The 26,771-nt window shown below is 43.8% G+C and overlaps 2 protein-coding genes across 7 annotated transcripts in view; one reads left to right on the top strand and one right to left on the bottom strand.

Moving 5' to 3' along the window:
- Window positions 1–7,382, top strand: part of GPR148 (G protein-coupled receptor 148) — a 23,462-nt gene extending 16,080 nt beyond the window's left edge. For 2 of the 4 annotated variants that reach the window (XR_012651005.1, XM_075031988.1), the window contains exons 2-3: window positions 6,326–6,436; window positions 7,244–7,382. The gene's annotated coding sequence lies outside the window, so the exon portion shown is untranslated. Of the gene's footprint in view, window positions 1–6,325; window positions 6,437–7,168 lie in introns of all 4 variants that reach the window. The other 2 variants (XM_075031990.1, XM_075031991.1) reach the window with 2 other exon arrangements.
- On the bottom strand, window positions 3,854–26,771 carry KLHL6 (kelch like family member 6). Of its 3 annotated transcripts, none has more exons than XM_075031975.1 (7): window positions 26,432–26,756; window positions 21,065–21,230; window positions 15,081–15,530; window positions 12,454–12,691; window positions 8,853–9,055; window positions 7,708–7,921; window positions 3,854–5,115 (listed from the first exon to the last, which is right to left on the bottom strand). In XM_075031975.1, exons 1-7 carry the CDS (start codon window positions 26,689–26,691, stop codon window positions 4,994–4,996), a joined length of 1,653 nt encoding a protein of 550 aa, XP_074888076.1. In that variant the 5' UTR covers window positions 26,692–26,756; the 3' UTR covers window positions 3,854–4,993. The 3 variants fall into 3 exon arrangements, with proteins under 3 accessions (XP_074888076.1, XP_074888075.1, XP_074888077.1); XM_075031974.1 differs by having other exon boundaries at window positions 3,858–5,616; window positions 26,432–26,771; XM_075031976.1 differs by lacking the exon at window positions 3,854–5,115 and adding an exon at window positions 5,438–5,654.

Genomic DNA, 26,771 nt, shown 5'->3' with positions numbered 1-26,771 from the left:
CTTGTGTGCAGAATCTCTCCACCTTCTGTTTGCTTAAAGCAATACACAGAAAGTGCTGAATGTGGCTTTTGGGTATTTCACCCTCATCTGAAGAATTCCACTAAGTGTGAGCCAGGAGGACATTGGTGTCTGGTTGCACAAGATGATTTTTGGCAGTGAATCCTGTTTGAGAGGTTCCTGCTGATCTCTTTCTCTGCTCATTCCCAGACTGCTTGTTACTCTCCTCACATTGCAGTGTCTGCTCTCTCCAGTTTGCTGATACAACTGCTTCTGGGGTTTCAGGTTAAAAATATCCCTCCAAAGAGAAGTGGTGGTGTTTTCATTTGAACCGAGATCATCCCAGCAATCTGGTTTATAGGATGTTCTGCGAACAGCTGTGTCAGCACAATTGAGGGGGGTAACAAATTCCAGTTCAGATCTGGGAATGAGCAAGGACATAACAGAGGCTTTGCCACTAAGGGACACCTCTTGTGTAAGAGCATCTCTAAGGTAAAGTTGTTGCAAGTGAATAAACTGTAATATTGCATATTTTCTTTAACCATGGTTTTGTGCTTCCCCTATTTTGACCCAAAGGAGCATTAAATTCCTAATTGCTTTGTTTTCCAGAAAAAAAACCCAACATTTCTTCTCAATAGTCTTCAGTAAAAAAATTAGGACCTAGAAGTTGCTTTTTACTGGCTGCTTTCATTTTTCAAGATGAATGTACCATAGACATCCATCACACAAGCTATGTTTCTATAAAGACTTTATACTCATCCTATAACAGGGGTCTTCCATAACACTAGGAAAGATGGGGAATATGTCTGTATACTAGATCGGGTGCTTTCTGCTAAATCCCTTTAGCATGCAATATGATCAAGAATGGAAGAGGTACCCGTAACTCCCCAGGCCGTTCGTATCCTGGGCTAAATCTTTATGCCAATGCCCATTGACAAAGATGCTGATAACTAACAGGTTGTTTTGTCCATGCAAGGTTCTTTCAAGCTTTATTACCTGAAGTTTACCTATATTGTAAATTTGCATGCTAAGTACTAAAGATAACTGTGTAAATAGTATAAAGTAAGGTAGTTCTATACACAGCCATAGGTGACTTTGGGTAGCTGCAGGTTAATAGTACTTGATCTTCCTGCTAACCTCTGTCAATTATGAAGTTAATCTCCAGGACAGATTTGGGTAGGATTATATTGCCAATTCTGTAACTCTTTCTTACATACACGTCCCCTGGATATATTTAGAGACAACTAGAAGTTTGGTAACATAAAGAAGGACACTGAAAGATGGAGGAAGTGAATTGGTGATCGTGGCAAGTTTATCTATGAAATCTGTATATAGTGATATCATAAGGACCAGGCAAACAAAACACTACTTTGTAGAAGTAACCTGCTAAGAAAGATGAATAAAGTAATCTTATTCATGTCCTGGAAATTGTTCCCTAAAATGGGTGTTTGCCTAGAAAAGATTTTAGTTGAACTGAGATTAGTTACGGTGAATGGAATTCTAAACGGTCATCTGCACTGTGAGTTGATGATATTTTATTAATCCACTTTAAGGTGGTTTAACATTAGATAGGTCAGCTTTGCTTAAGTGACTGCTTGTAGACAACTTCTTCACATGGAATATTACGGTGCTGTTTGGTACAAAAGCAGTATGTTACAGCATGTGTAGAAGAAACACACCATACACCTGAACCACTGGCCTTTGGGGATTTCCCCAGTCTATCTGAATAGGACCAAAGGAGTCACCAGGGCAACATCACAAGCACTAGGTACCTATAATTCTTTTCATAAATATATTGAGTTTTGTCTTAAAGATTGTTAGGCTTCTCTATTTGCCACAACCTTATGGCTGTAGTAATTAGCAACCTTGTAAGGGTATCTCCACATAAGCTCTGGAAATTCAAACTAAGACTTTACCAGGGCCCATGTATCGACCTCTCCCAGGTTACATAAGTGAACTTCTTGGATGTCACTGTGCCTGCCTAGCATTTTAATTTAAAGTGAAATGGAGAGCAGTTGACTTTAACATGTGATTTGGCAGCTGGGGGCAGTAATCCTTTAATGAATTGCAATAGCATGAATCACTAAAGGTATTCTAATTTTTAGCCTAAATATATTGCTGGTCAGTTTTCCCCCTCTTTTCTTGTGCCAACATTGTCACTTCGCTTACCACTGCTCTCTTCCCTCTCGGTTGGATTTACAGTGCAGTTGACTGCTGTCTGTAACTTGCAGACTGAAGGGAGTCAGACCTGCATTCCAGGGGTTGGGTCTGTGCCATACAGCACTGAAGAAATAAATAAATAAATCTGCAGTTAGATCTGTGCCTCAAATGAGATCAGTTTCAGTGTCATGAGATGCAGAGAATCTCCAGGCAGGTAAACAAGCACTCAGCTTTGAATTTGGGGTTTAGTCCATTTGCTACAATTTGCGTAATTATTCAGTAAAAATAATTAACCTCCTGCAGTTTTAGTGATTAATATTAGAGTGTCTACTCCTGCTCCATCAGTTGGCTGTGTCATTTTCTAAGGGACGTCTAGTATAGTAATAGGTCAGAAGGAAACTGGCATTTGCCTGGTTGCACTCAAGGCAACCCTGAGTACCCCTGGGCTGCATACCAGCGCTGGGGAACAGCACTGGCTGCCCCTGAGACAGATTACACAGCTCCTGCAGGCAGTCATCTGCTCTTTGCTTCACTAGTCACTGGTTTTGTACACTGAGATACTGTACATCCTTTGGACAGAAACTGTAAATGTGGCCATTCCCTGTGGGAGGTGGGTATGACAGATGAGAGCAAGCCTGTGATAGGAAAAGGAAATTACAAGTTTCCTTGCGACTTGATTTCTGTTGTCTCCTGTCTCCACTCCCACCTCACTGCTGGTAACTGGGGGCACAGCACTGCTAGTTCTTGCCTCGTGATTTTTGGCATATTCCTAAAGCTACTGATCCTTAATGGTTTTGTTTTTCAATATGCTTCTAGTCCTTCAGATTGCACCATGAATCTGAAAGGTACGGAGAGCAGGGAGGCAAATAAAAACAACATTTCATGAACTGCTATTAAAACAGCAGAATTTTTGAGAGACTCTCATGAATTAGGAAAGGGAAAGGAACCAAGCTGTGTTTCTGTTGTCTGCTGTTTGTCAGTGAGCGATGGTCTGGCTCGTGCTTGCCCAAAGTCTGCAGGTGTGGCTGGGGAACCACCACAGGAGAGACAAGAGGCTGTTTTCTGTCTGTGATATGTAGAGTTGGGAATTTGTATTTGGAAGTTTATTTGGAAAACTTTTTTCCAACTCAGTGGATTATTTTTCTCAAGAGAAAAATTAGCAACCACCTCCTGAGGGCTACTAGTTTTTAGGATGATTCCCAATAGGAAGAACTGGTCAGCTTCAGCAGCCACTATCATTAGTTTTGGCAACAGGTGAAGATACAGAAACCCAGGTTCTCAAGGGGAAAGGGAAACCCACCCCATTCATCCACCTTCTCTGTCCCTGTAGACCAGCCAGTACTGCTAGCCAAGTCAAAGGTGGTAACTGTTCTTCACAAAAACCCTTTGGAATAAAATACTCTTTTTAGAGGGCATTTCTTCATGCCCTCTGAAAAATAGAGTGGGATGGGACAGTCTGGGCCAGCATGGAAGCGTGAGAAGTGCTGCACCCAGCAGAATGACAGGAACATAAAGAAGGAAGGGGACCAATTTAAAAAATAGTTGAAAATGGAAGGACTGGGGGAAAATTAGGGTAAGAGAATGTGGGGATTGGCTGGAATCACAGAACTGAGTTTCAAGGCATGGAGCAAATTGCGGAAGAGACAGGATTTCTTGCAGTCTTTCTGAGGGAAGGACACAATGGAGACCTGTTGGGGGGCATGCACCTACCTCATGGGCTGCGTCTGCCCTGCTCAACCTGCACAGTTGCAGCAGTCTCACCAGTATGGTCTGTGGGCCCTGCTGTACTGCTGAGGACTCTGGCATTAGTGTGCTGAAATTCAGGAACCCCTGTTTTTTTCTCAGCCCAACATGAGAGAAATATTATTTTTAATACTGTATAAGGCAAAAGGAGACATTACAGAGAGGGAGAGAGGCTGGAAGGAGTCACTGCTGTCTGCTTGGACAGATTTGTTTTGCACAGTGTTTTTTCTGTCTTGATTTAATGGTGAGTTGGCTCTTTCCAGCAACTAGGCAGGGGAGGAGGGACAGGAATATGTTCCCAGCCTTTGGCCAAGAGTGTCCCAGAGTGTCCCGAGCATGACCTCTTCAGTGTTTATTTTTCTTTCTCTACAACTGACCCAGATGCTGGGACTTGAGACTCGGGCCCTCCTGGCCTGTTGAACACTTGCCCTTTCTGGTACAGCATGTGATGGTCCCAGGAATCAGGCTGGGAACAGTACCTGGAACTGTTTTTCTCTCCAGCAGACTGTTCTGTCCGTTTGCGTTCCAGGAAATCAAAACCCGTGACAAAAATCCTGGGAGAGCACTGCCACCCAGTGGGGATGGAGGCAGGGATGCGACCAGTCGGGGGCACCGGTACCCCACTTCTGTACAGCAACAGTGAGAGGAAAAAGCCTTTCAGGCAGAACAGTAAACCACCCCAGAACAGAGCAAAAGGGAAACTAGGTTTTGGTCATCTTTATTAGAAAACAGCTACAGTGAATGTTCAGTGGAACCAGATTAGCGTTCATTTATATTTGCAGCCTGTGCAGTCTCTTTCTTGGGAATGACGGAAATGTTTGCAAACTGAGATGGATATTTTTGGTCACGCAGAACTGAAAAACTAACAAAGTGTCTTCAAGCAAGCAAACAAACAAACCAACCAGTTTTAACTTAATCTAATATGCCAATCGCTGGAAAAAAAGCACAGCTTTGGAGGAAATGACCTTACATTTCACTGAAGTTACAAATATTTCATTCCAAAAAGCATCTTCTCTTTTTCAGTAGTAGGTGCTGCAAATCCAGCTTAACACAATAAATAGTTAAACAAACTTCAGGACCAGGCTGAGCCAGTTCAAGCACATTTCAGGGCAGATATAGCTGGGAAGTAAATTTCCCACCTACACATCATGTTTCTTTGCCCATTTGGAGGTATTGTGTTGGCAGGACTAAGGTACAGCTGGTCCCTTTGTTTTTCTGTGGAGGGAAGGAATTAAGATAATTTAAGGATATACTGTACAGAGGAAATGCAAGGACTGAGCTTATATACAGACACTCCCCAGAGGACCCCAGTGGCAGTATTTCCATCCATTGCTACCTGCAGCTAAAAAAACATCATTGCAGTCTGTGCCACAGGGGCACGGAGGTATTGGGTTTCTTTGCAGTTCTCCTATGGTCAGACAGAAACTGCCCCAGGCACAATCCTACGGATGTGCGTGTAAGACTTCCTGAGGGTAACGCTCCCGTGATGAGACACTCCCCGAGGCAGGACACACTCTTCTGTTAGCTTCTGAGTTTCAGGGTCCCAGCACAGAACTGTCGCAATGACTTCATTCTTTTCATCTCGGCCCCCGGTGATAAACAGCTTGTTGTTGCAAGGAGAAATCCCACAACTGGCTCTCTCATGGGTGAACTGAGTCACCAGGCACCATGTGTCTTCCTGGGGGCTGTAGGAGTAGAGTGCTTTCATTGCCCCACCTGGAGAGGAAATGCGTATCAGTTTGCACTGGCTGTTCCTGTAAGAGATTTTAATTAAAACACCCACTTCAAGAAGGCTCCATTCCTGACATTCGTAAGAATGATTTATGCCCCAAAGCTAAGAAAAAACAAGGTCACAGGATGCTTTATTGTTTTGAAAGCCAGATCCGCAGAAGGCCACTTATTGTTCATAAGGCTGTGGAATTTAAGGCCAGAACAAACTGCTGTGGTCACGCAGTGTGACCACAGTGTACCCAGCAACAGACCTATCTCATACCTGCTGCTTCAGCTAAGGACACAACTTTAGAATAATACAGTCTTGTTTAAAAGAGCTTAGATCATGAAGGACTAGGTGTGGTAAGGTATCGGTATTAGAAATGGGTACATGATTTTTTCAGACTCCTCTAACTTCAGTGTCCATCAAACCTCCTTCTTCCTAGAGCTGGCTGTTTTCAAAAGCCTCTTCCTTGTTTAGGGGTTTGTCAGACTGAACCAATGATCTTCTTATGGATATGCTAAACAGAGAGTGACCTTCAGTTTCTCCCAAATCTGTAGTCATTTTTGAAACCTTTTGTGCACCTTTTCCAATTTTGCAGGGTCCTTTTCTCTTGAAAAATGGTCAATACCTCAATACTCAAGGAAGGCTATGGAAATATATTCCTTCCTGAGAGTACCAACAGCTAAATGGTTCTTATTCTGAAATTTGCAGGGACTGGATGTGTCTTCTATAGCAGCTATATAGAATAGGGGTGGGTAAACCTTGAAGCCGTGGCCTTATTGATGAGGTGCAACAGTGCCCTGGATCCCACCTGGTGGCAAAGTGAGTATTTGTGTATTGTAGTTACAGTAAATGCTGGTTTTGACAATACTAGTCCAGTACTTGAGGGATGATCAGCTCATTGTGAGGTGACTTAAACAAGTTTTATTTCCTAGTTGGAACAGACTGAAAACATACATGTTGTTAGTTATAGTCATTCATCTGGCAGTTAGTAATTCATCGGTCTGGGTAATTTGATTGCTTTGGATGCAGTAATCAAATGCTCTTTTATCTTTTAAACTTCAGTTGGGGCTGATTTCTATGTGATTGAACTAGATTTGTTTCTCAGATAGGTAAACAATAGGTTTACTGGTGGATGTTCCTGTCTGAAAGATGCTGAATGAATGTAACTGGAATATCATGTCAGTTTTTATCAGGAGTTGTATCAGCAAGCCTGTAAGTCATGCCTTCTCTTTCTGTCTGTCATCCTGTACAAAAAGGGTGAGGTCAAACCCTGTGCTGAGGAGAAGCACGAGGTATTTACATACATACAAGGTACATGCATATACATATATATGTGTGTGTGTGTGTGCACACATGCAGATTATAAATCTCCCTTCAGAACACCATTTATTATTTGGTGATACTCTGGCTCTATGCCAGCCCTCAGCACCATATTGATTATCCTGCAAGTGAGAAACTTTCTGCACCAAGGCTGAGAGAGGGAGGGGGAACTTTTCAGAGCTCCTGTTTTGGAAACATATGTTCCTCTTTCCTTCTTTTGTTTTTTTCCAGCACCATCTGGAGATGCAGGCTCCCTCCTCCCTCCACAGTTCAGCTCACCATTAAACTCTTGTTCTTCCATCTTAGCTTCCAGTTCTGGCAATTGACTGAATTAACTCCAAGCACGATCTAGTGAAGAGGTCTGGGTCTTTGGATATCACTGGCTGTGCTCCTGTGACCTGCTCCTAGTACTCATATCTCTACATAAATCCTGTATGCAGTGGGCTGTGTAATGCCCCTGGAGAGGTGAGAAGACATGATGTAGCCATGAGATCATGCCCTTGCCACTACGAACCCACCTTTGGATGGCTTAAATTTGTCTCTGGGCTAGCTCCAGCTTTCCAAGATACCTTCCATGCTAACAGGAAGTTTGACTTAGTGACTCCTTCACAACTGTTTGTGAATGTGCTGGATTCCCATCCCTCACTAAGCTCAATGCGAAGAGCCATCTGATCATTTGATGATACTCCATAGAGTTTGTGGGTAAAACTAACACACAGAAACAAGCCCTGCTGTGTCCAGACAAGAAGGACCACTAATGCTTCACTTACCCACAACATAAATGTGATCACGGAAACTTGCGGCATTGATGCATTTGGCTTCTACTGGCATGGCAGCTTTCAGACTCCATGTGTTGGTGGCAGGGTCATAGCACTGAGTCTTGTCTGTCGCCAGCTTCCCATTGGGTCCTCCCCCAATCACGTAGAGTTTCTTCTTGTAGCTCGCTGCTGCAAAGGAGCTCACATTGACCATGAGGGGAGCAGCCTGTGTGACCATAAAAAAATCATTAGTAACCATCTGAAGTAGTCAGACTGATGCCTATGGGGTGGGAGCCTGCTGAAGTTTAAGTCAGACATCCCTTTTAAGATGATCAGCAGGTTTCAGAAGATGACATTTCTAGGAATAAGGAAGAAGTATGTTTCAGCTTTTTCTTAAGACTGTAAAACCCTTAATAAAAATATGCTCTGTTCAAATGCTGTTATTAAAATTACATTATCAACAATTCAACAGCTAGGAAATGTCAGAAATGCCCAAAATCTCCTTTACATTCATATGTACATTGAAAAAACACAAGAAACTTGTTCATATTGTTGTTTCTACTTGCAGCTGTGATTGTTACGATTCCTCTGCATTGCTTGATATCATCTAAAAACTGGGGCTTGTATCTGCCATTATGACGCCTAATATCATTACTTTCATGGATTAATTGGCTGCCTAATACTCTCTTCTCATTGCTTGAAGTACAGCTAGTAGAACTGGGTTTTTTTCATCCTCTTTACCTTGAAAACTGTACTTACAACTTAAACGTATAACCAATACCATATATAATGCACAGGTTGATATACACATTATATATATATATTATGTATCAAAGCAGTAGTTTTCAGCCTGTACTCTGGTTCATGTATACTATGTTCTTACTGATTTATGGACTACTAGCTTTAAAAGCCAACTAAGAAAAGGAACGTTAGCCATTAGAAGTCTCACAGGCAATGACTGGCAGGCAATCCTGTGATTTTTACTTTCTGAAGGTTATGCATTTCTATAGAAAAAATATTTAGGGTTTTTACAGACCAGAAATACTGAAAAGAATTGTACTAGATCCTGTCTTGTTCATTTTTATGATTCCAAGCCTTAACATTTTCTGATTAAAATGTTCCAAATGAGTAAAATGTTATGTGATGCAGCATCTTACCTCTGACCAGCAGTTATGAAAGGGATCATATGCTTCCATGCTGTTGATTCTCTGCATGCCATCGAACCCACCAATGACATATACTTTGCCACCCAACACAGCCATTTTATGCCTCCATCGCCCAATATTTAGATACTCAATTTGTATCCATTTGTTGATGGAGGCGTTGTATTTCCAGACATCATGCTTTGTTTCTTTGCCACCTGCAATGTACACAACACATGTAAATATGATAGCATAACTTGTATTTACTCAAAATCTCCAATACGTTTAAATCTAAAGAAGTTCTTGCACAGTAAAAAATAAAGCATTGGTACTTACTGTTAGCTTCTTAAATACCTACACCAATGGCCTGGCCTTGTTATACCAGAAGAAAATTTCTGGATTTAGTTTACTTAATAGTGAAGGAAACTGAATGATTTCTACAACCAAATATTCAGTAAAGATAAATCACTGTTCCTCACTTTACCAGATCACAACCACTTTCATTTTAATACCAAGTGAATGACCAACCACACATAGCATGGTGATATGCAAGAGATTTTTATGCACCACCAGGGCTTTGCAGAATGCTGCAAAGTGGCAAATAAACAAACGTGATTTAAATAAGATAGTGCAGGATGCTGCAGCTGGTAGTGCCAAATCCCTCGACAACAGGCCTGCGCTGGGGAACTGCCAGTTTGTGCAGGGTAGATCCAGTCCACTAGCTTAGTAGTTCACATCATAAAACAAAAGCCCTGATTCGGAACTCCTATCAACAGTAGCCCTGCCTGATATCTTAGTTTTACTATTTAGCCTTGGGACCATTCGGCTGGGAGATCTCATTTTCGTACCTCTCCTTCTGGTCTCTTTCTCTACTGACTTGGATTTGCTTCATATTTATAGATTAAAGATCAGAACTGGATCCTGCAAATTCATTCTAGAGCTGACTTGCAAGCAGATCTTTACTCATGCTAAAGCAGAGAGCAGTGTTTTAAACAAGCACTTTTGTTTGCATATAATTTTGGGTGTAACTGCAATACGAATGGATCTAGTTAAGCCTGAAACCACATTTACAGACTGAGTAGCTTATTCCATCATCTGCAACCTGATTAAACATTTGCTTTACTGCTGAATATACTGAAAAGAGAATTCATATTCCATTGAGAAAGTGTCTGCCTTCATTGGTATTCTGTACTGCAGCCAGATCACTGCAAACTGATGGAGCTCATCTCTGGGCCAAATAGCAGATTGAATAGGAGATAATTAGCATGCTAGAAAGAGTCGTTTGTAATGCTTTTGTCTCAGTATTTTTCACATGTATGTGTTGAATTTTATTTGCACTCAAATAGCTGAAGTGGCTGAAGGGCCTGAATGCAGCATTCATGGTTACAATGGGGCTGAGAGACTGCAGGTGTTCCCCTTACCCTCCCTTGAAATTTCCCTTTTACATGAACTTGTTCTTTCCTGCACAGGCTGAAACTCTGGTAGGAGCCTGAGCTGAACTGGGTGGGTGAATTTGCTGCACATCACAGGGTAGGGAGAGATTTTTGAGACGACTGGAGGTTTATTTTGTTTCTGTTCTCTCTCTAGACCACAGTTCTTTCTAATTTGAGGAAAAATTGTAACTAAATTAGTAAAAGTAACAGTGGTGACTGATAATTCATGTCATTTTTAGTTACACTACAAATGTAGTGTTTCAGTCCATCCAGTCAAAGCATTTAAACTGTTTGGGGAAATGATGATCTAAAAGTAGTCATAATCTTGTGCAAAGGACTTCCCTATTGTTCAGATGCTGAAAGAGCAGGGAAGGCTCCAGACTGTACCAAGATACCAAGAGGAATGAGCACATGGGAGGGGAGATCAAGTTAGGAAAGATGCAAGCCAAGTTAGAAAAGAACCAAGTCACAAGAGCTAAAAGAAAGAAAACAAGAGTAGAAGGACACGCAGGAGGAAGCAGATGTTTAATCGGGATTGAGACACTAATACTTTGGTTTAGTTGGAAAGAAACTACTAATGACTTTGGCCCACTCAGCCTTTTATTTGGGTGGGAAGGGTGAAAAGGAGATAGGAGAAAGGCTAAGAAGGAACGGTGAGAGGGAGTCAAAGATACAAAATTAAGGAGAGAAGGAAAAAAGAGGACCTGTGAGAATAGCAGCAAGAGGAAAGCCAGCTTAGACTCACCGTAGCAGGGAAGGTGTTAGCCTGGTCTGGAAGTAGCCTGGGTAGAGCATAAAAGAAAAGCAGAGAAGAGACACTGGAAAAGATGTCAGGAATAAAAGGAAGCAAAAAGCCTGTGACTGTGAAAAAGAGGAAACAGTAGCAGAGTAACAGATTAAAGGCAAATGGAGAAGAGACCTCTCAACTCAAGGGTGTGAAGGATGTTCCATAGTTGGGATGTTTGACTTAGGTTCCCCTCTACAGCTAACTTTTAACAGAGGGTCTGTGGCCAGAGTAAAAAGAAACTCCCTGTGATGGGCTGAAAGTAAAAACCTCCTTTATTTGTAACTAAGGAAGGAATAATCTAATTCTTATCCCAGGATAAAGATTTAATAAACTTTAAATTGGAATGAGGTAATAAAAATATGTGGATTCCCCAAAGAAAGAATGCAATGGAAGATATTTGAATACAGTCAATGGACCACTATTCATACTTAAGGAAAGCATTCACACTTTAGCCATCCCTCCTTTCTACTCTCCTGTTTAAAGTGAGCATAGAATTTGGTGGATGATTGTGCAGGAAGAAGCATCCTGCCCATGGAGGCACTGCTCTCTAAGGTGGTCTGTAACGTGACAGCAATTAAAAGCTTGCTGTCACTTTTCCTCTGGAAAGCAGAATGAGATCATCAAACTTGTTTTTGACAGGCCATCAAAACCAGCTGTCAAACTGACTAGCAAGCTTGAGTTTAACCTTTTTGATTGTCAAAGTAAAAACTCTGTAGCTCCAGGATCAAACCCCTACATGCAGCTCAACTGGTTTTGGGTGGGAAGTTAAATATGCTTCCTGAAGCTCTCAGGATGAGGGGCTGCAAATGGGATGTTCAGACCCATGCTGTGTGTCTGGACCACTGGGTTTCATCTGGCTTTGACAGTTAATATTGCCATTAGCAAGTGGGCACTTCTAGAGTCCTGTCTGATGATTGTTGAAGCGCTCCTGAAAGTGCAGCTTTCAGGTAGCAGCCAAACAGCAGTGACAGTTCCCTGCAGGTTCTTGACCAATTCTTGCAGAATGAGTCAGGTTCTGGCAGGATTTTCTTATGCATGTGGAGCTGCAGATGGACTTGTTACAAGAAGATGTTGGAGCACTTATTCTTCATTTTATGTTTGGTAAACTGTTCTTGGGGCCCTTCCATGACCACAGTCTCTGAGTGTTTACGGTGCCACACACAAGTAGCTGTGCATATAGATTGATATTGTTTGAAAAGGAATCCTGTGCTAAAACCAGGGCTAGGCAGTGTCCTCACACATCCAGTGCTTCTCTGGAGCCTAAGAGCCAAAGCATTAGGAATACCTGTAGTGCTTAAATCTCCTCAAGCTGCCTTAAGATGCTCCCAATAAAAGCTGGAAATAATTGTGAGAACCCTCTGCTCCTCTCTTCCACTCCCAATGTCTTGTTCCTTACCTGATATGTAGACTTCATTTTTCAGCGTAATGCATGCGAACTCCACCCATTTTTTATTCTCATTCTCTGTCTCCTGCTCTGTGATTGGTAATTTTGCTACTTCCAGGCGGCTCCGCCTCAAAGGATCCAGGCAAGTCACTTCTGCTACAAACTTCTCATCTTTTGTACAGCCCCCTATGATCATAAACACCTCAGACTGGAACTCGTGCATCCTGGGCTTGGTTCTTTCTGTAATAATCTAAATGCAAGCAAGACAGAGTGAGTACACAGGGCACTTATACCTACAATTACAGAAAGGTCTGGTGACCTTTTTTCTGATTACCTGTTTTACAAATCAAAACTGGCTTACATCACCTGAACCAATTATCAAATGCTCTCTAAGCTGAAAGCCTGGAAATCATCCTAGAAGCATTCAGTAGAGGTTGCTGTATACTTCTTTCAGCAGGATTTATCCAACACTGGACTTACTTGCTTTTGCCTACCCACTAGGATCCTTTCAGATCCTCTTGGGAATTCCCAGGGTGGCACCAAGAGCTACGAAGGTGAGCACTAGTGACAAGGCTGGGTGCATGTGAGGCAGCTGAAAAGGACATGTTTTATTTGGGCTGACAGAGTGAGGACAAGATAGGGAGGGCCCCAAGGATTGTGTATGACGTGGGGAGCTTGGAGAGAGCAAGACTGCAATTAGCACTAGCAGAAAATAAGTGCTCTCATTATTTGTTCTGAAGAGGTATGTGTCAAAGCAATAACAATTCTCAACTGTGTTTTTTTAAATTTGTTTCTTTCTTTATAAGACTTAATTTTAAGCCAAAATTAGAAGATTTACTTAAAGCCAGCATCAGGCTCAGAAGCGTGGTTAGCTCTAATTTACTGCCTGTTGGCCCAGTTTATTGACCAGGTCTTTGTTTCAGGGATACTGGAAAAAGTCACTTCCTGGGTAGAGGTCCACCAGGAGCAAAGAATGCAGAGGGTGCTTGGAAACTTGTGTTCTGCTTGGAGGAAATACTTGCAAGCAAGTGGAAATGAGTGCATTAGTGTCCCAAAGTATGCTGGCTCTATGCTGAAGGTTAGAAGGAACAATCTTCTTTATCCTCCCCCACCCCCCAATTTTTCATACTGGAAGAAATGCAGTGTAAAAGTCATGGGGAGCACATAAATTTGTTCCTCTGCTTATGCTGTATCAGAGGGCATTTGCCAATTTGCAGACCCTCAAAGTCTGCTGGGAGAGGTCTGCACTCCTCTGCAGTAATTGCAATTGTTACCTTCTGCACACCTCAGAGAAGCAGTCCATGGACCCACAGGTTAAATGCTGTGACAGTAGGCAGCTTGCCTGCAGTTTTATTTCTCTTTCTACTTTTAACATTTCTATAAATTGGCATAATTTACCTACACTATGTCTTTACACAGACATAAATCTTTTATTTTCCCTATGTTTAGCAAATTATTAGGCATTTTTTTGGAAAACATCTGTCCCAGAACTTGCCAGCTCTCAGAATTGTTTTTAACCTGTCTGTCACCATTGCCAGGTGTCAGCCTGGGGGAGGATAGCTGGCAGGGCTGCCTCTGACGGCTGCCCCTTTGAAGATGAGTGTAATGAGTGTTCAGCCCTGAGCAACACTCCCTTTATCTATCCCATGTGGACCTGACAGCACCGCTGAGTGGGGCAAGGCTTCCTTGAGGACTTCCCACCAGACTGGCCGGCACTGCCCCGGGTTGTTGTGTACTGTCTTACACAGTCACCGGCACAAAGAGCCCTTGGTCTCTCCACCCCTGCCAGTGACACATCCACTGTTAGCAATGGATCCACAACGTGCTCCTGAGGCCTCCTGCCTTCCTCTGACTCTCTGACTGAGGAGGCACATGTGTTTCTTCACATGCTCGCACACCTTTGCTCCTGTTGTGAAATCTGACCTCTGGCTGCTCTTCCCTCTACCCCATATTTTGGGCCAGGAGATGTGACTGATACCTAACTTTCCAAAGAGGACAGGCAACTGAAGAACAGGAGATCCACCACAGCCTATCTTGAGCAGGCAGGACAGGACTCGACCAGATGTCGGGATGAACCTGTCTCTTTGGGTGCAGGGACGCCTACAAATGAGGAAGATAGGCAGACCTCTTCTCTGGGAAAAGACCGTCTTCTTCACGGAAGGTTCTCTCCTGAAACTTTTCCCCCCATAAGTAACAGGTGGAGGTGTTACATATTCAGATTTGAAAGAGCCATTACAGATTGTGGCACAGTTTAATGGGAAAATTATTCTTCCTTTCTTAGGCTTGAAATAATAGCTAAGAGGGTGAGGTGTCAGGAGTAACACCATTTTCCTTTTTACTACGGAAGTCACCTGGGGTCTTTGTTTAGCTGCGCACATGTGTGTACGAAGGGTCGAGCCCAGATATTCATAAACAGGAAGCTGTACTTTGTTTTAAAACAACCTACCAAAAGCTTCTAAACTCTCTAAATCAGCAGGATAACTGGTGAGGCCCACCTTGACCTTTCAGTAGCACCAGTTAGTGAAACTTTAGTGTAAGCACCTTTTTGTGCTTCATGGTACTGCTCCTTCCAATGGGATTTTTGAGCAGAAGCATGAGACATTTAGAAAGAGCAGCAAATGCCTTCCTTTTTGACTCACCTCATTGCCTGACAGATGGTACATTCTTGCTTCCTGGAGCAAAGGAAAGACATCTGGACACTGTCTAATGAGTTGATCAGCTTCGACAGTCTCTACGAAATACCAGGGGTCCAAGAGGGGCAGCCGGACATTCTCCAGCACAAATGGCAGGAGAGGAAACCTTTCCGACTCCTTGTAACGGACCCAGTTCATTACAGTTTCGAACACCTGTGCTTCTTCCGTGACGTAGAGATCATCACTCTTCAGCGTGCTGCAGAGAATGTCGGCCGGCAGCTCCAGGAACTCCTCGTAGTTCAGGACCTGTGTGAAGTTCTGGATAATATAATTTTGCACTTGTTGTTTCAGGCTGTGCAGGGAGTGGGCATCAGCCAGCCTCAGAATGCCAACGCAGTTCTCTGGCTGGAGGGCTTCAGTGAGAAAACTGGCACAAGCATCTACCATGCGAAGGAACTGTGGACAGAAAAAACATGTATAAGCACACAGCAGTTATTTGTATGACTCTATCACAGGAGAGCTATGGAGCTTTGGGGCTGGGTCCCAACCAGCCACGTGCAGTACAGCAAAGAGCTGGGGGAGACAAGAAATCAGTCATACAAGGACATGTATCTCCCAGAATATGCAGTCTGCAATGAAAATTTCTTCCTCCCACTGTTTTTTCTCGCTCTGCATCCATATTGCTCCTCTTCCCTCTTGCAGAACACGGAAGACCTGTGACAGTCATGAATTTTATTTATTTCACAAAAGTAAAGGGTTTTCTACCATTCCGCTTCCCTCCATGAGATCTCAAAGCACTAGCAATCATGGACTTACAAAGCACAGATAACGTTCCCAGGCTTCACATGTGCTTACCCTGCTTCATCTTGCATGTCAGCTCAGATCAACTAGAAGGGAGTCTGGTTTTGGCGTGCAGGTGGCTCCACTGTCTGCATTTGTACTCCCACCATCCAAACTCTGAACACATCTGAGGCCTTGCAAGGGTGGTGGAAAATGAGTGCTGAGATCTGGGAGGTTTGGGCCAAAGTGTGGCCCCCCCAGAGGGTATGGGCATGCTGTCCTGTACTGGGGTATGTGGCAGGAAGAGACTGACCATCAGCAAATCTTTGAGTTGCCTGACAGCCAGGGTTGTCTGGCAAGTGTCCGTTGTGGGGAAGGCCTTCGGAGGTTTTAGTGACCTTTGTTTTCCTTGTCATCACCATTGGTTCAAAAAAACATAGATGCACGTTTTACACACAGACTCTGCTTAATCAAAGAACTTTCCATGTTTGCATTCAATAGGGCATTCACAACTACTCTCATTAATCCCCTTTACACAACAGCCCCACCTGAGGGTCCCAGATGTGCAGATCCCAGACCACGGATGTCTGCAGGGCATTTGCCATGAACGATGATGTGAGCTGGGTTGCTGGTGATTATTCAGGAACTGGGAACCAGTTTTGGGTAGAACTGATAAGTTACAGTGCTTCATCCTGAGCTTTCCGTTGCCTCTGTGATTTCAGATTATGAATAAGGCATCAGTATTTTGTGTTGGTTTTGCCACTGAGCAGTGCAAACAGTGACATAGAGAAAGATGGGTCAGAACTGATGCTATGCATTTCCGTCCATGCTTTTTGGGTCCTTTTTCCATCCAGCATCAGCAAGCAAACCATTTTAACTCATTCTGTCCCAGTGGGGAAAGTTGTACAACAGTAATTTAGGGGCAAAGAGGAAGTGAAACATTTTTAAACACTGTAGTATGTAGATTTGTTTCAGTAATTAGAGTAGAATCTTCCAGACCCCGGGGGTGTCATGTTGACACATTTAGACTGTTTACCAGAGCTGAGCGATCGCAGACACTGCGTACAGACTGCCTGGTTCCTGTTTTACATTTAGATGTGGTCAAGAGTTTAGAGAAATGCAACTGACTGATGAACAAGGTTACATGAGGTCTCAGAATATGTTGCTGCCATTGTGATATAAATATGTCAGCGGCACACTGTGGCACTGCGGCAGAGTTCAGCCGCTGCTCACTGCCTGCCACGCTCACTTTGCCTGTTCTCTGGGCTAGCATAAGGCTAACAATTTGAACTCACCCATGCATTTTCCCTGAGGATCTGAAAGGACTTTGCCAACACCAGGTAGTCCTCAGACCTGAGGTAGGTTAAGCGTTAGCCCTTTAAAAGTTGGCAGTAATGAGATGCAAAAAAACAAATCTGGGATTTGCCCAGGTCACTCATCAAGTCATCCACAAGTCTGGGAATAGACCCCACAATGACATTCTCACCAGCCTACGGCCCAACCACTGTAGAGTGCTCTAATTATTTATACATGGCTTGTTAAGAGCGATACTCATGAGATGACACCAGAGGGTTTTCTCCCAGGCGGCGCACACTGGTCTAACAGCCACGCAGGCACTACTAATCACGCTGGGTAGCTGTGCTTGTGGCCAGATGAATGCGGAATTGCGAGGTGTGGGTGTGAGAAATGGTCCCTGCCAAGGGCTTAACCAGAGAGGTCGGACCGCTCGGGAGTGTATCAAGGCAGGACTTCCCCTGGCTGCTGCTCCTCGTCTCTGTGCTGCACTGTCTCCCCACCACTCCCTTCATCTAGAGACAAAACTCCCTCCAAAACGCCCCCAAACTTGTTGGGCATGTTTCAGTCAGTCCCATGAGAGCTGGTGACTCAGGAAAGCACCCAGGAGGAAGATACCCCTGAGCTTCTGCTTCATCTGCTCTGATTATTCTTGCAGAGCTCTAAATTTTCTTCTTTCCCTTCTGCTAGTACCCTTCCTAATGCCACCCCAGGCATTTTAAAAGCCCTGTTCCCTGGGAACAGTTTCTTCAAAAACTGGGTCCTCCTAATACCCCTTTGAATAGAGGTTCTTACTTGCTAAAGACATCCCATATGCTTGCTTGGCCTCCAGCTGGCCTTCTCTCTGAATAATAAAATTTATTCTCCCCATTTAAGTCCTTGCTTGTCTCAGCTTTGATTCAACTGTCTAGTGTAAGCAGTGCCAGCAGCCCTGCCTCCTGCTGTAACCCCCAGAAAGGGAAGGGAATGGTGGTTGAAAGGGCTCTTATTCATAATCCCTCTCTGTATGCAGCACACTTCGGGGTCAGATCCTGCACCCTGCACCTGTGCTGCCCTCGGCCACCCGCTCTGCCTGTGGCTGCAGGGGCAGCAGTAACACCTGTGTCCCAAGGGAGCCCCATGGCAGGGAGCCAGCCGGGCAGCAAAGGGGCACAGTGACCCTCGCAGGGTGGCTCTCCAGGGAGATGAGAGCTTTCTGAGCCTGCGAACTGATCTCGGACTTGGAGCTGCCCAGAAGCCCTTCGTTAGCAAATCATGCCTTCTTGGCTGCATGGCTGGCACTGCACAGTGGCTGCAGTGTAACTAGCACTGTCCTGCGACAGCCACCCTGGCCATTCACTGCTAAGTGGCTACAGGATGGTTTTCAGATAATTGGCAAGGTATTTTCCTTAGAGTGCCTTGTTCATGAAAAGTGGATTAACATACCGAGAGGTTCTTTGGGAGTCTGTTAAGGTCATCAGGCTGGTGGTGCTTCAGCCGTGCCCTGGGGGCAGAGCAGCCCTGCTCTGCTTAGAGCAGAGTGAGGCAGCTCAGGGGCATCCTGGCATTTCCATGGCAGTGGTCAGCACAGCCCTTCACGACAATACTCTTTCTTTTACATCTGCTCAGAAGCTTGCTTCCCTCCCACTGTCTCTTTGTTTCCACCAAAGCAGCTGACGTTGCCCCTCAGCCAAGCCATGCTGAGGAAGTGGGGTAATACAGGGGTTCCTAAGGGGGCAGGAGGGGTGTAGACAGGTCTGAAGTTTGTTGTTGAATTACCGTGGGGGAAGCAGAGCGCTCTGCCACAGCCCTGAGAAGCAGATGAGATCTTGGCCCTACCAAGAGGTGAAACGATGAGCTGCTCCACAGGCAGAGCGGGTGGCAGAGGGTGCTGGGCTGGATCCAGGGTCGGCACCAGCCTTGCGAGCATGGTGGCTGGGCAGCCACCAGCCCAGACAGAGGAGGTGACTATTGAACTCATGTTGCAACTGTGCTCTAGGTGGAAAAAATTTGTCTGGGTCACTTCAGGGTGAGGCTTAGCTGTTCAGCAGCTCCGTGTTCCAAACCCTTCACCTGCTTGCCCCAGGGGAAAATCTCTGTGCACAAAGCACACCGCAGCAGGGACTTCTGGTCTCTTTGAATAGCCTTCCACCTCTTCCCGCTGACAGTTTTGGCTGCATTTGGTGAAAACCTATTGGAAGGGACTATGGGAAGGCATAATTATGTAAAACTTTCAAAAGTAGTTTCTAGAGAAAAGTGGAGTATCTTTATTGGAATATCTAGAGCTGTGCAAGTTATTTCTTTTTTGGTTGTCAAATCTGAGAGATTGAAAAGAGGCACTGCCAAAAATTGTTGCTAGTCAGATAAAATAGTTCTATTTGGAATTTGATTTTCTCACATGTCATTAATTGGAAAGGAAAGAATTTCCCAAACAAAAATGTTACAATAAATTGCAGAATTAATCTTTTCAGCTGTTGATATATTGAAATGAAACATTTGCCTCTTTCAACTATTTGTGTTTGTTCTTCAGCATAAATAGCAGAGACAAGCTGGCAGAATGCTAGTAGTTACTAAATCTTTTTTACACGAAACACGTTTTCAGCCAAAAACCTCACCCATGTATAATGTGAGGCTTTAAGGCCTTATAAATCTTGATACTATCCAAGACTGTTGCAGTAAGACTTGGGATCGCTGCTTTTAGTTGAACATTCCTTGTTTTCTAGGGTTTTGTAGTTTACTATTTTTGCTCATGGCACCCTCATGATTTTATCATTACTCTAACAGTGTTTGATAGTTTTCTTAAAGCACCAGCCTTGGGAATTAAATTTAATCTTAATTTTAATGAAAAATAGGGAAAAGAAAGGAAAAAAGTTTATACTTTTGATGGTTCCAGAAAAAAAAAATACCTGAGGAATGATCCTAAGCAAAAAAGGTTCAGAAGAAAACAAACAGAACACAGAAAAGTGTCCTGAAAACAAACCAAAAGTAACCTTTGAGTGCTACCAGTTTGCAGCATGGGTCTCCTGAAAATGTCAGTAAAGTTTCGGCACTTCAGCCCCAGGCGACATTAAAGCTACACCACCTTTTCTGAGTTACCTTGGGGAGCACTTTGTGATAACTTTCTCTTCTCTCCCCACAGCAAGTACCAGCTCCCATTACCCCAAAGGCCACAGGTTCATTTCAGACCAAAACCTCCCATGTAAGATTCAAAAATCAAGTTCATAATGAACCACAATGATTATGGAGTCAGGTGTTTCTTGCCTTCCTTAATGAAAAGACGGGACACGCATACACACATTGGCACTTGGCAGGTTATGCTAGTTGCAATTTGTTAGCAGTTTGCAGCTTGGTACCAGTAACTGCAATTTGGTAGACCTCACAGGTGGTTTATAGGACACGTGAATACCTCATGGACCACAGGCTCAGTAACACTGCTCAAGTCTGACTTCTCACAAGTCCCAGGTCATGACTAAAACCCTTTACATCACGAGTGTTACAAAGGAGGATGCTAACTTTGGCTGGTGAGCCTCCATCTGAAAGCAATGGAGAGCGAGAGACAAAGTTAGCTTCCTGCTCTGGCTGGCTGTGCCAGCCACTGCCAACTAACCCTTTTGGGCTGGAGGGTGACCAGCCTTCACAGGCTGACCTGAGCCTTGGGGAGCACTGTCCCAGCAACACAACCCTGCTGCCTGGCAGGCAGCACATGGGAGCAGCTCTTGAAAGCAGAGCCCTGCTGTTTGCCTGTTTGCCTGGCACCCAGCACAGCAGCTTTCCAGTACATGACTGTGACTGCCACTTTTTACCACAATGTAAGTAAATATGAGGCAAAATGCCTCCAGAATCCATGAAATCAGAGAAGTTTGCAGTGTGTTAAGGAGGGTAGGACATGGTGTTGCCAGAGCAACAAGACTGGATCAGTGCATTTGAGTTATCTGTACCTGAAAGAGGCTGGCAGCTTCTAAGACTTTCTGTACGTTTTGCTTTGTGATGAGCATCTTGCTGGTGTAGGTGTAGTCCAAAAGTATATTCATGGTTTCTGCATCAACTCCTTTAAGTATGATCTTCTCTTCATATTTCTCTCTTAAATCATTGCAGAACATGGCCCTGAAAAGAAAGCCATTTATCTTTTACTGCATCCCAGCCAGGATGAGGCGTTCTGAAAACATTTGGTTATATAGATTTCAACAGAGAATACTCAAATTGCTTCATATTTTATGCAATTAATCCTGTAGCAAAGTAACAAGGAAAATCCTTTTGTTGCTTTCATACCTCTTTACTCATGAGTTTGATAAAGCATATACACATGATGGATACCCCAGGGCTGGACTCTACAGTAGACCTGGAGTTCCATGGCGGCAAAAGGCAGCTGGGACCTTCCATGAGTAGTGATCTGTGTCTGGACTGATGCTGCAGAGCAGTTGTGATGTCTCATCTGCTGGCCTCTTACAGATTCTTACCCTTTCTGTTTCTAGTACAGGCCCAGCTCATTAAGCCCAAATCTCCAAGCTGCTGGCATTCTCCGTACTTTGTTAACACTTAGCACATGTACTTTATAACCCTTGGCAAGGTCAATATCCCTGTGCTTCCAAGCTGCAGAATGCTGCTTAGACTGAACCCTGAGGGCCAAACTAGATCGACATGTCTGATTGATAGCCTTACCTCTAAGCTTCCCAACGTATCTTTGACCCCATTAATACCAGAGATGGGCCAGGAGAGAATGGCTTATGGATTTTCTTCTAATTAAGAGACTGGCTTTTCCTCTGCTAAGGTAGGAGCTTCTGGTAGGATTGTAGAGTTGGTACCTCTTGGCTAGAGAAGTACTTGAATAATCATGAATTGGAACTACCATTAGCCAGAAAGCACAGTGATTTCATGTATGTTGATACCGCCTCTTCTTTGGTGGATAATACTGCATTCAAGAGGCGACTGCCACACACACACACCTTTGGCACTAGTCAGATACTTAATGTGAGATATAAATCAGGAATTTCTTTAAGAGCTATTTAAATTCACTTTGCATTGTGATAGCTGCAAGGCAAACACACACATCTTCATCTTCATTTTCAATTCATAGTTTTAAGTATTTCTTCCAGTGCTTCTGCTTTTATTTAGAAGTTTGATCAGCCCCATCTTGTTCACTGCATTCAGAGAGCAAGATTTCACGTCATTTGGAATCTGGCTCAACACATTCGAAGTACGTGAGTCCACTTGTAACTGCACTGGTGAAAAACATGTGCAGATCTAAAGTGTTATTAGAAGTGCTCTTTAACCTGCATACCAAGCCCTTCTTTATTAGTCATGTATAATGTTGACAGGACAGTGCAACCTAGGAAGTGGCTAGAGGTCCAAAGTCTTAAGCCATGCTTTTCTTGTAAAAGCAGTGCCAGAATAAAGCTGTCTGATTGACACATCTTACTGGAACCAAGATGTAAACAGTTTTTATTGCAAAGGAGTTAGGCATGGTGAATGGCAAATGGATGGAAGATACCAGTTGCTCATTGCTCTAAGAGCTAACTGTTCCTTGCCTCAGCAGAGATTTTATAGCATGAGAGAGCTGGTGTTAGTTATCTCAGTGTATAAAACTGCCTTTTGGATAAAGATACCTAACTTTTGAGCAGAAAACTTGGGCAGAGAAGTTACTTGTCAGAAAATTATCTCAGTGTATAAAACTGCCTTTTGGATAAAGATACCTAACTTTTGAGCAGAAAACTTGGGCAGAGAAGTTACTTGTCAGAAAAAGATGTTCAGCCAAAACTCTTATTTTCCCTTCACTCGTCTCAGCTTGTTAGAAGCTTTTCATTCATTGCTCTGCTCCATGGTCCACTTTCTGCTGCCACTGAAATCAGAGTATTTGAAAAGCATTAAGGCAAAACACTCCTTAACTTCAGTGAGCACAAGACTGGGATTCTTCTTAGCTTCTCTCTCTTTTGGCAGTGTCAAATGTTGTACATCTGGGGCTTGCAGGCAGGTGGCCATTTGAAAACAACAGTCCTCAGTACCCACTTCTCCCTGGGAATGGGGTTTCAACACAGAGAGGGAGGTTTGTACAAAACAGGCGTTTCAATTGCACGGGAGTGATAGGTGCTGAATGCTTCATCTGAATGAGAAATAGGCTGTTGTAGGATGCAGGTGTTGTCTGCTCTTGTTCCTTTTATCTCTTAAACTGGTGAGTCCAGTCGTGTATTTAACCATCCCTGTTGTGGAGGTGAGAGCTCTCACTTCCATCCTGCAAAGTGGGATTGTTTGATGGAGGCCAGTTAGAGCTACCCAGCGTTACACCGTTGCAAGGCTGCTCAGAAACCAGCCTTGGGATTCTGGTGGAGGCTTTGCACGGGATCTTGTCAAAGTGTTTTCACATATCTGTCTCCTAATCTGTGAAACTGCGTTAGAGCTGCCATCCACTCCCGATCTTGTAGGGTACGGATTCATGTAACATGGCTTGCAGAAATCACACATCTGAGGCACTGTGCTCTCCCACCAGTACTCCTCTCTGGAAGGTGGCAGGGCTGAATAGGGCAGTACTATCCAGGAGACCTGACTCCTGTAGTGGTCTTCCTTCTGCTCAGATGGAGTGGAACTCATTCCCACCCTGTGTGCTGACCAGAGGGAACACCCTGACACCACTCAGGACTGATCAGGCTGAGCTTCTCTCCTGGGGATCAAAATGCTGCTTCTGAACCTTTCTGTACTTACCCAGAGAGGTGTGTGATTATTTTCTCTGGGGCTCTAAATCCTTCAGATGTGGCTACTAATCTCGTTGTCTGTTTTCCTGGTTCCTGCCCCTGTGTAATTCTAAACTAAGCCTTTGAACCAACATTTACCCTAAGAAATGCATATCTGAAGTGAGGGCCCAGGGCCAAATTTACATACCTAAAAATGGATAAATTTAGAAACACCAGGGAGAAATCTCAATGGAATAAATGAGGGGCTGCAGTTTGTGAAGCACTTTTTAAGCACTCACCCACACTGATGTGCTTGTTCTTGGAATTATGAACCTGACTTCAAACAACCATGCTGGAGTTTGAGGATGCTCTGGAAAATATTGCTTCAACCTCTCCCAGCCCCATTCTCCCACTACCTTGGGCAGTGCAGGACTAAAGAACTACTGCTCCACCTTGGTCAGCTTGTATTTCTGTTCTCTGCTTTGTTACCTTCATCCAGGTAAATGGAGAGTTAATGCTTTTATGTCTATAGATGCAGGATGTGTCAGAAGTACTAGTCTATCTACTCTCAAGCAGTGCTGAAGGACAGACTAGAAGTTGTTAACTTTGTTTAACTGTGTTTAAGTCAGCTGCTATGGATTGCTTGCATTATGGCACCCAGTGTTCAGGAAGGGGGTTGTGTAACATGCTGTTGCAGGGGAATGAAGACCATGACTCACAGGGTCCCTTTGCTTTGCTCATGTGCATGGGTGTTAGAGGCCCTTTAATAGCATGGAAAGTACTCACAGGCATAGTGTGATTTCAGAATTTGTTCTGTCTTTGGGCCTATGCAGCTTCTAGTGAATTATGGCAAGATGAAACAAGCCGCCTTTTGAGTAGGAGAACTAATGAAGTTCAGTTCCCTGCAGACTTGTGTCCTCCTTTCCCTCTTCACAGTAACCTCAGCTTCCCCTTCCTGATCCCTCCATTCTCTCTCGTTATTCCTCTCACACAGATTTCACTATCCGTCTCAGGACACTCAGCTCTGTGCTCACTGCCTGTGTCCAGCTGAGCAAGGGCAGCGCGTGCTTTGGCTGGTTCTGGGCACTGCGTGTGTTGGCTGGCCAGGACGCGCTGCTCATTACCCAGCTGAGGACCGTGGGGTTCCAGTCCCGGGCATCTCTGCCTAGCTACTGATTGCCATTAAACTTGTGGGAACTTCAGTTTTGAGACTTCCAGCCTCTGCCAAACGTGACTGAAACTAACCCAAGGAGTCATGATAAGAGGCATGGACAGACAGGCAGACAGTGTGATATAATAAATCTCAACCCTGTGGGACGCCAGGCCAAACACAAGCACCCAGGGGGGCAGACCCTACACACCTGTGTAATTGCCTTGGGATGAGATGACCTCCAGCCAGGTATTCCCCTTCCTTCAAAGGGACAGGCTGTAGCTCAGGGCTCAGTGGAAAACCGGCCAACAGTAGTTGTCAGTAAACTGTCTCGCCTGTTTACAACTGTTGAAGTCCCTTCTGATTGCAGCACCTTTCCTCATAGCAGAAGAGGAATTGTTTTTTTGTCAAGGTATCATTATGGTAATTCTAATTTTAATTTGTGCATCTGCTCTCCTTCCTGCACATAATGCTGGTAAGAACTATTTGGGCATCTCTCTTATCTATGCTTTTAGTTGCATATTTTCACATATGTGATATGTATATTCTATCTGTAGAAATAATACTTATCTCCATATATTCACAGACGCAATCTCTATTATGAGATGATAAAAACAGAACTCTTCTTCCAGGCACTACCAGCAAAGCTTACTAGACTCTATTAAAATTATCTGTCTGCCTCTGTCACAAGTGGTCACAGGTTCTTTTTTCTCATGTTTCCTCTGTAGCTATTCAGTCATCTGACCACTTTAGCAGTAAAAAAAGAAAGAAAAAAATCCCAGCCATGCAAATGTGATTGTTTAAACGATAATGGAAAATCTGTGCTAAAACTGATACCGAGTTCCTCTGTGTGTCTAAAATTTGTTCTTGCTGGTCAGTAGTCTCAGATAGACTATCTACTGTAGTACTGAAAGAATGAAAAATTCAAGACAACCAGAAGGAGGGAGTGAAATGGTAAAACTGCTTTTAAGGAGGTATTTCCCATTGCAATTGATTTTCGGTAACCCTAGGAAAGATGGAAAATTCCTTCTCTTTCCTCCTCAACAATTTTATATAATATATATTTTTACCACAGAATGGTAATGGGAAAAATTACCAAGTTCCACAAACCCACTCCTATCTCAATAAAAATACCAAGTGATCTGAATAAATATTCCTCTTTGACTGAATCCCAAAGGGACAATACAAGGGACTACAGATATTTGGTTAAAAAGAACATTTTCTCATCCACTTGTCGCCAACCATTCTCCATTTCTCTGCATGCCTCCAGTGGACTTGCTGAGTGCTGGTATCAGAACTCCAGCAAATCCACAACTTGTCATCTGCCTTATTTAAGTCTCCAACTTTAAAAAAAAAGAGCTGAAAGGTGTCAGAAATTACAGACTCACTGCAAATTTGCAGAGTTTAGCACCCAGTTTACACTCCTTGGAGATCTACAGTTCAAGCCTAAGAAGCAAAGTAAGTTTATTGGTTTTGTTTCTTACATGCCTTACCTGAAATAATTGCTTGCTGCAGCAAGGACCACTCGGTGACAGGAGAATTCCCTGCTGTCCACGCACAGGATGACATCTGTAAGGGAATTTTCAAGCCGAAGGTTCTCTAGGCCATTCTGGAGCACCAGAGAGAGACCCGTATCATCAAACTTGACCTTTTCACCACTCGAGACTTCCACCAGGTCCCCCATTTTCGTCAAACACTCATTGTCCAAAGAGATCTCGGGCTCCTCAGAGCTCTTCTCCAGCGTGTCCCCCATTTTCTGGCCAGCACTGTCTCATTCTGTTGGTGCTTCAATCTGAAAAGAGCTCCTAAACTTCAGACGAGTCACACTGCAGA

This window comes from Buteo buteo, chromosome 7 (genome assembly GCF_964188355.1).
Source record: "Buteo buteo chromosome 7, bButBut1.hap1.1, whole genome shotgun sequence".
In the NCBI taxonomy this organism is placed as follows: Eukaryota; Metazoa; Chordata; class Aves; order Accipitriformes; family Accipitridae; genus Buteo; species Buteo buteo.
This window is presented reverse-complemented; position numbering and strand designations above follow the sequence as displayed.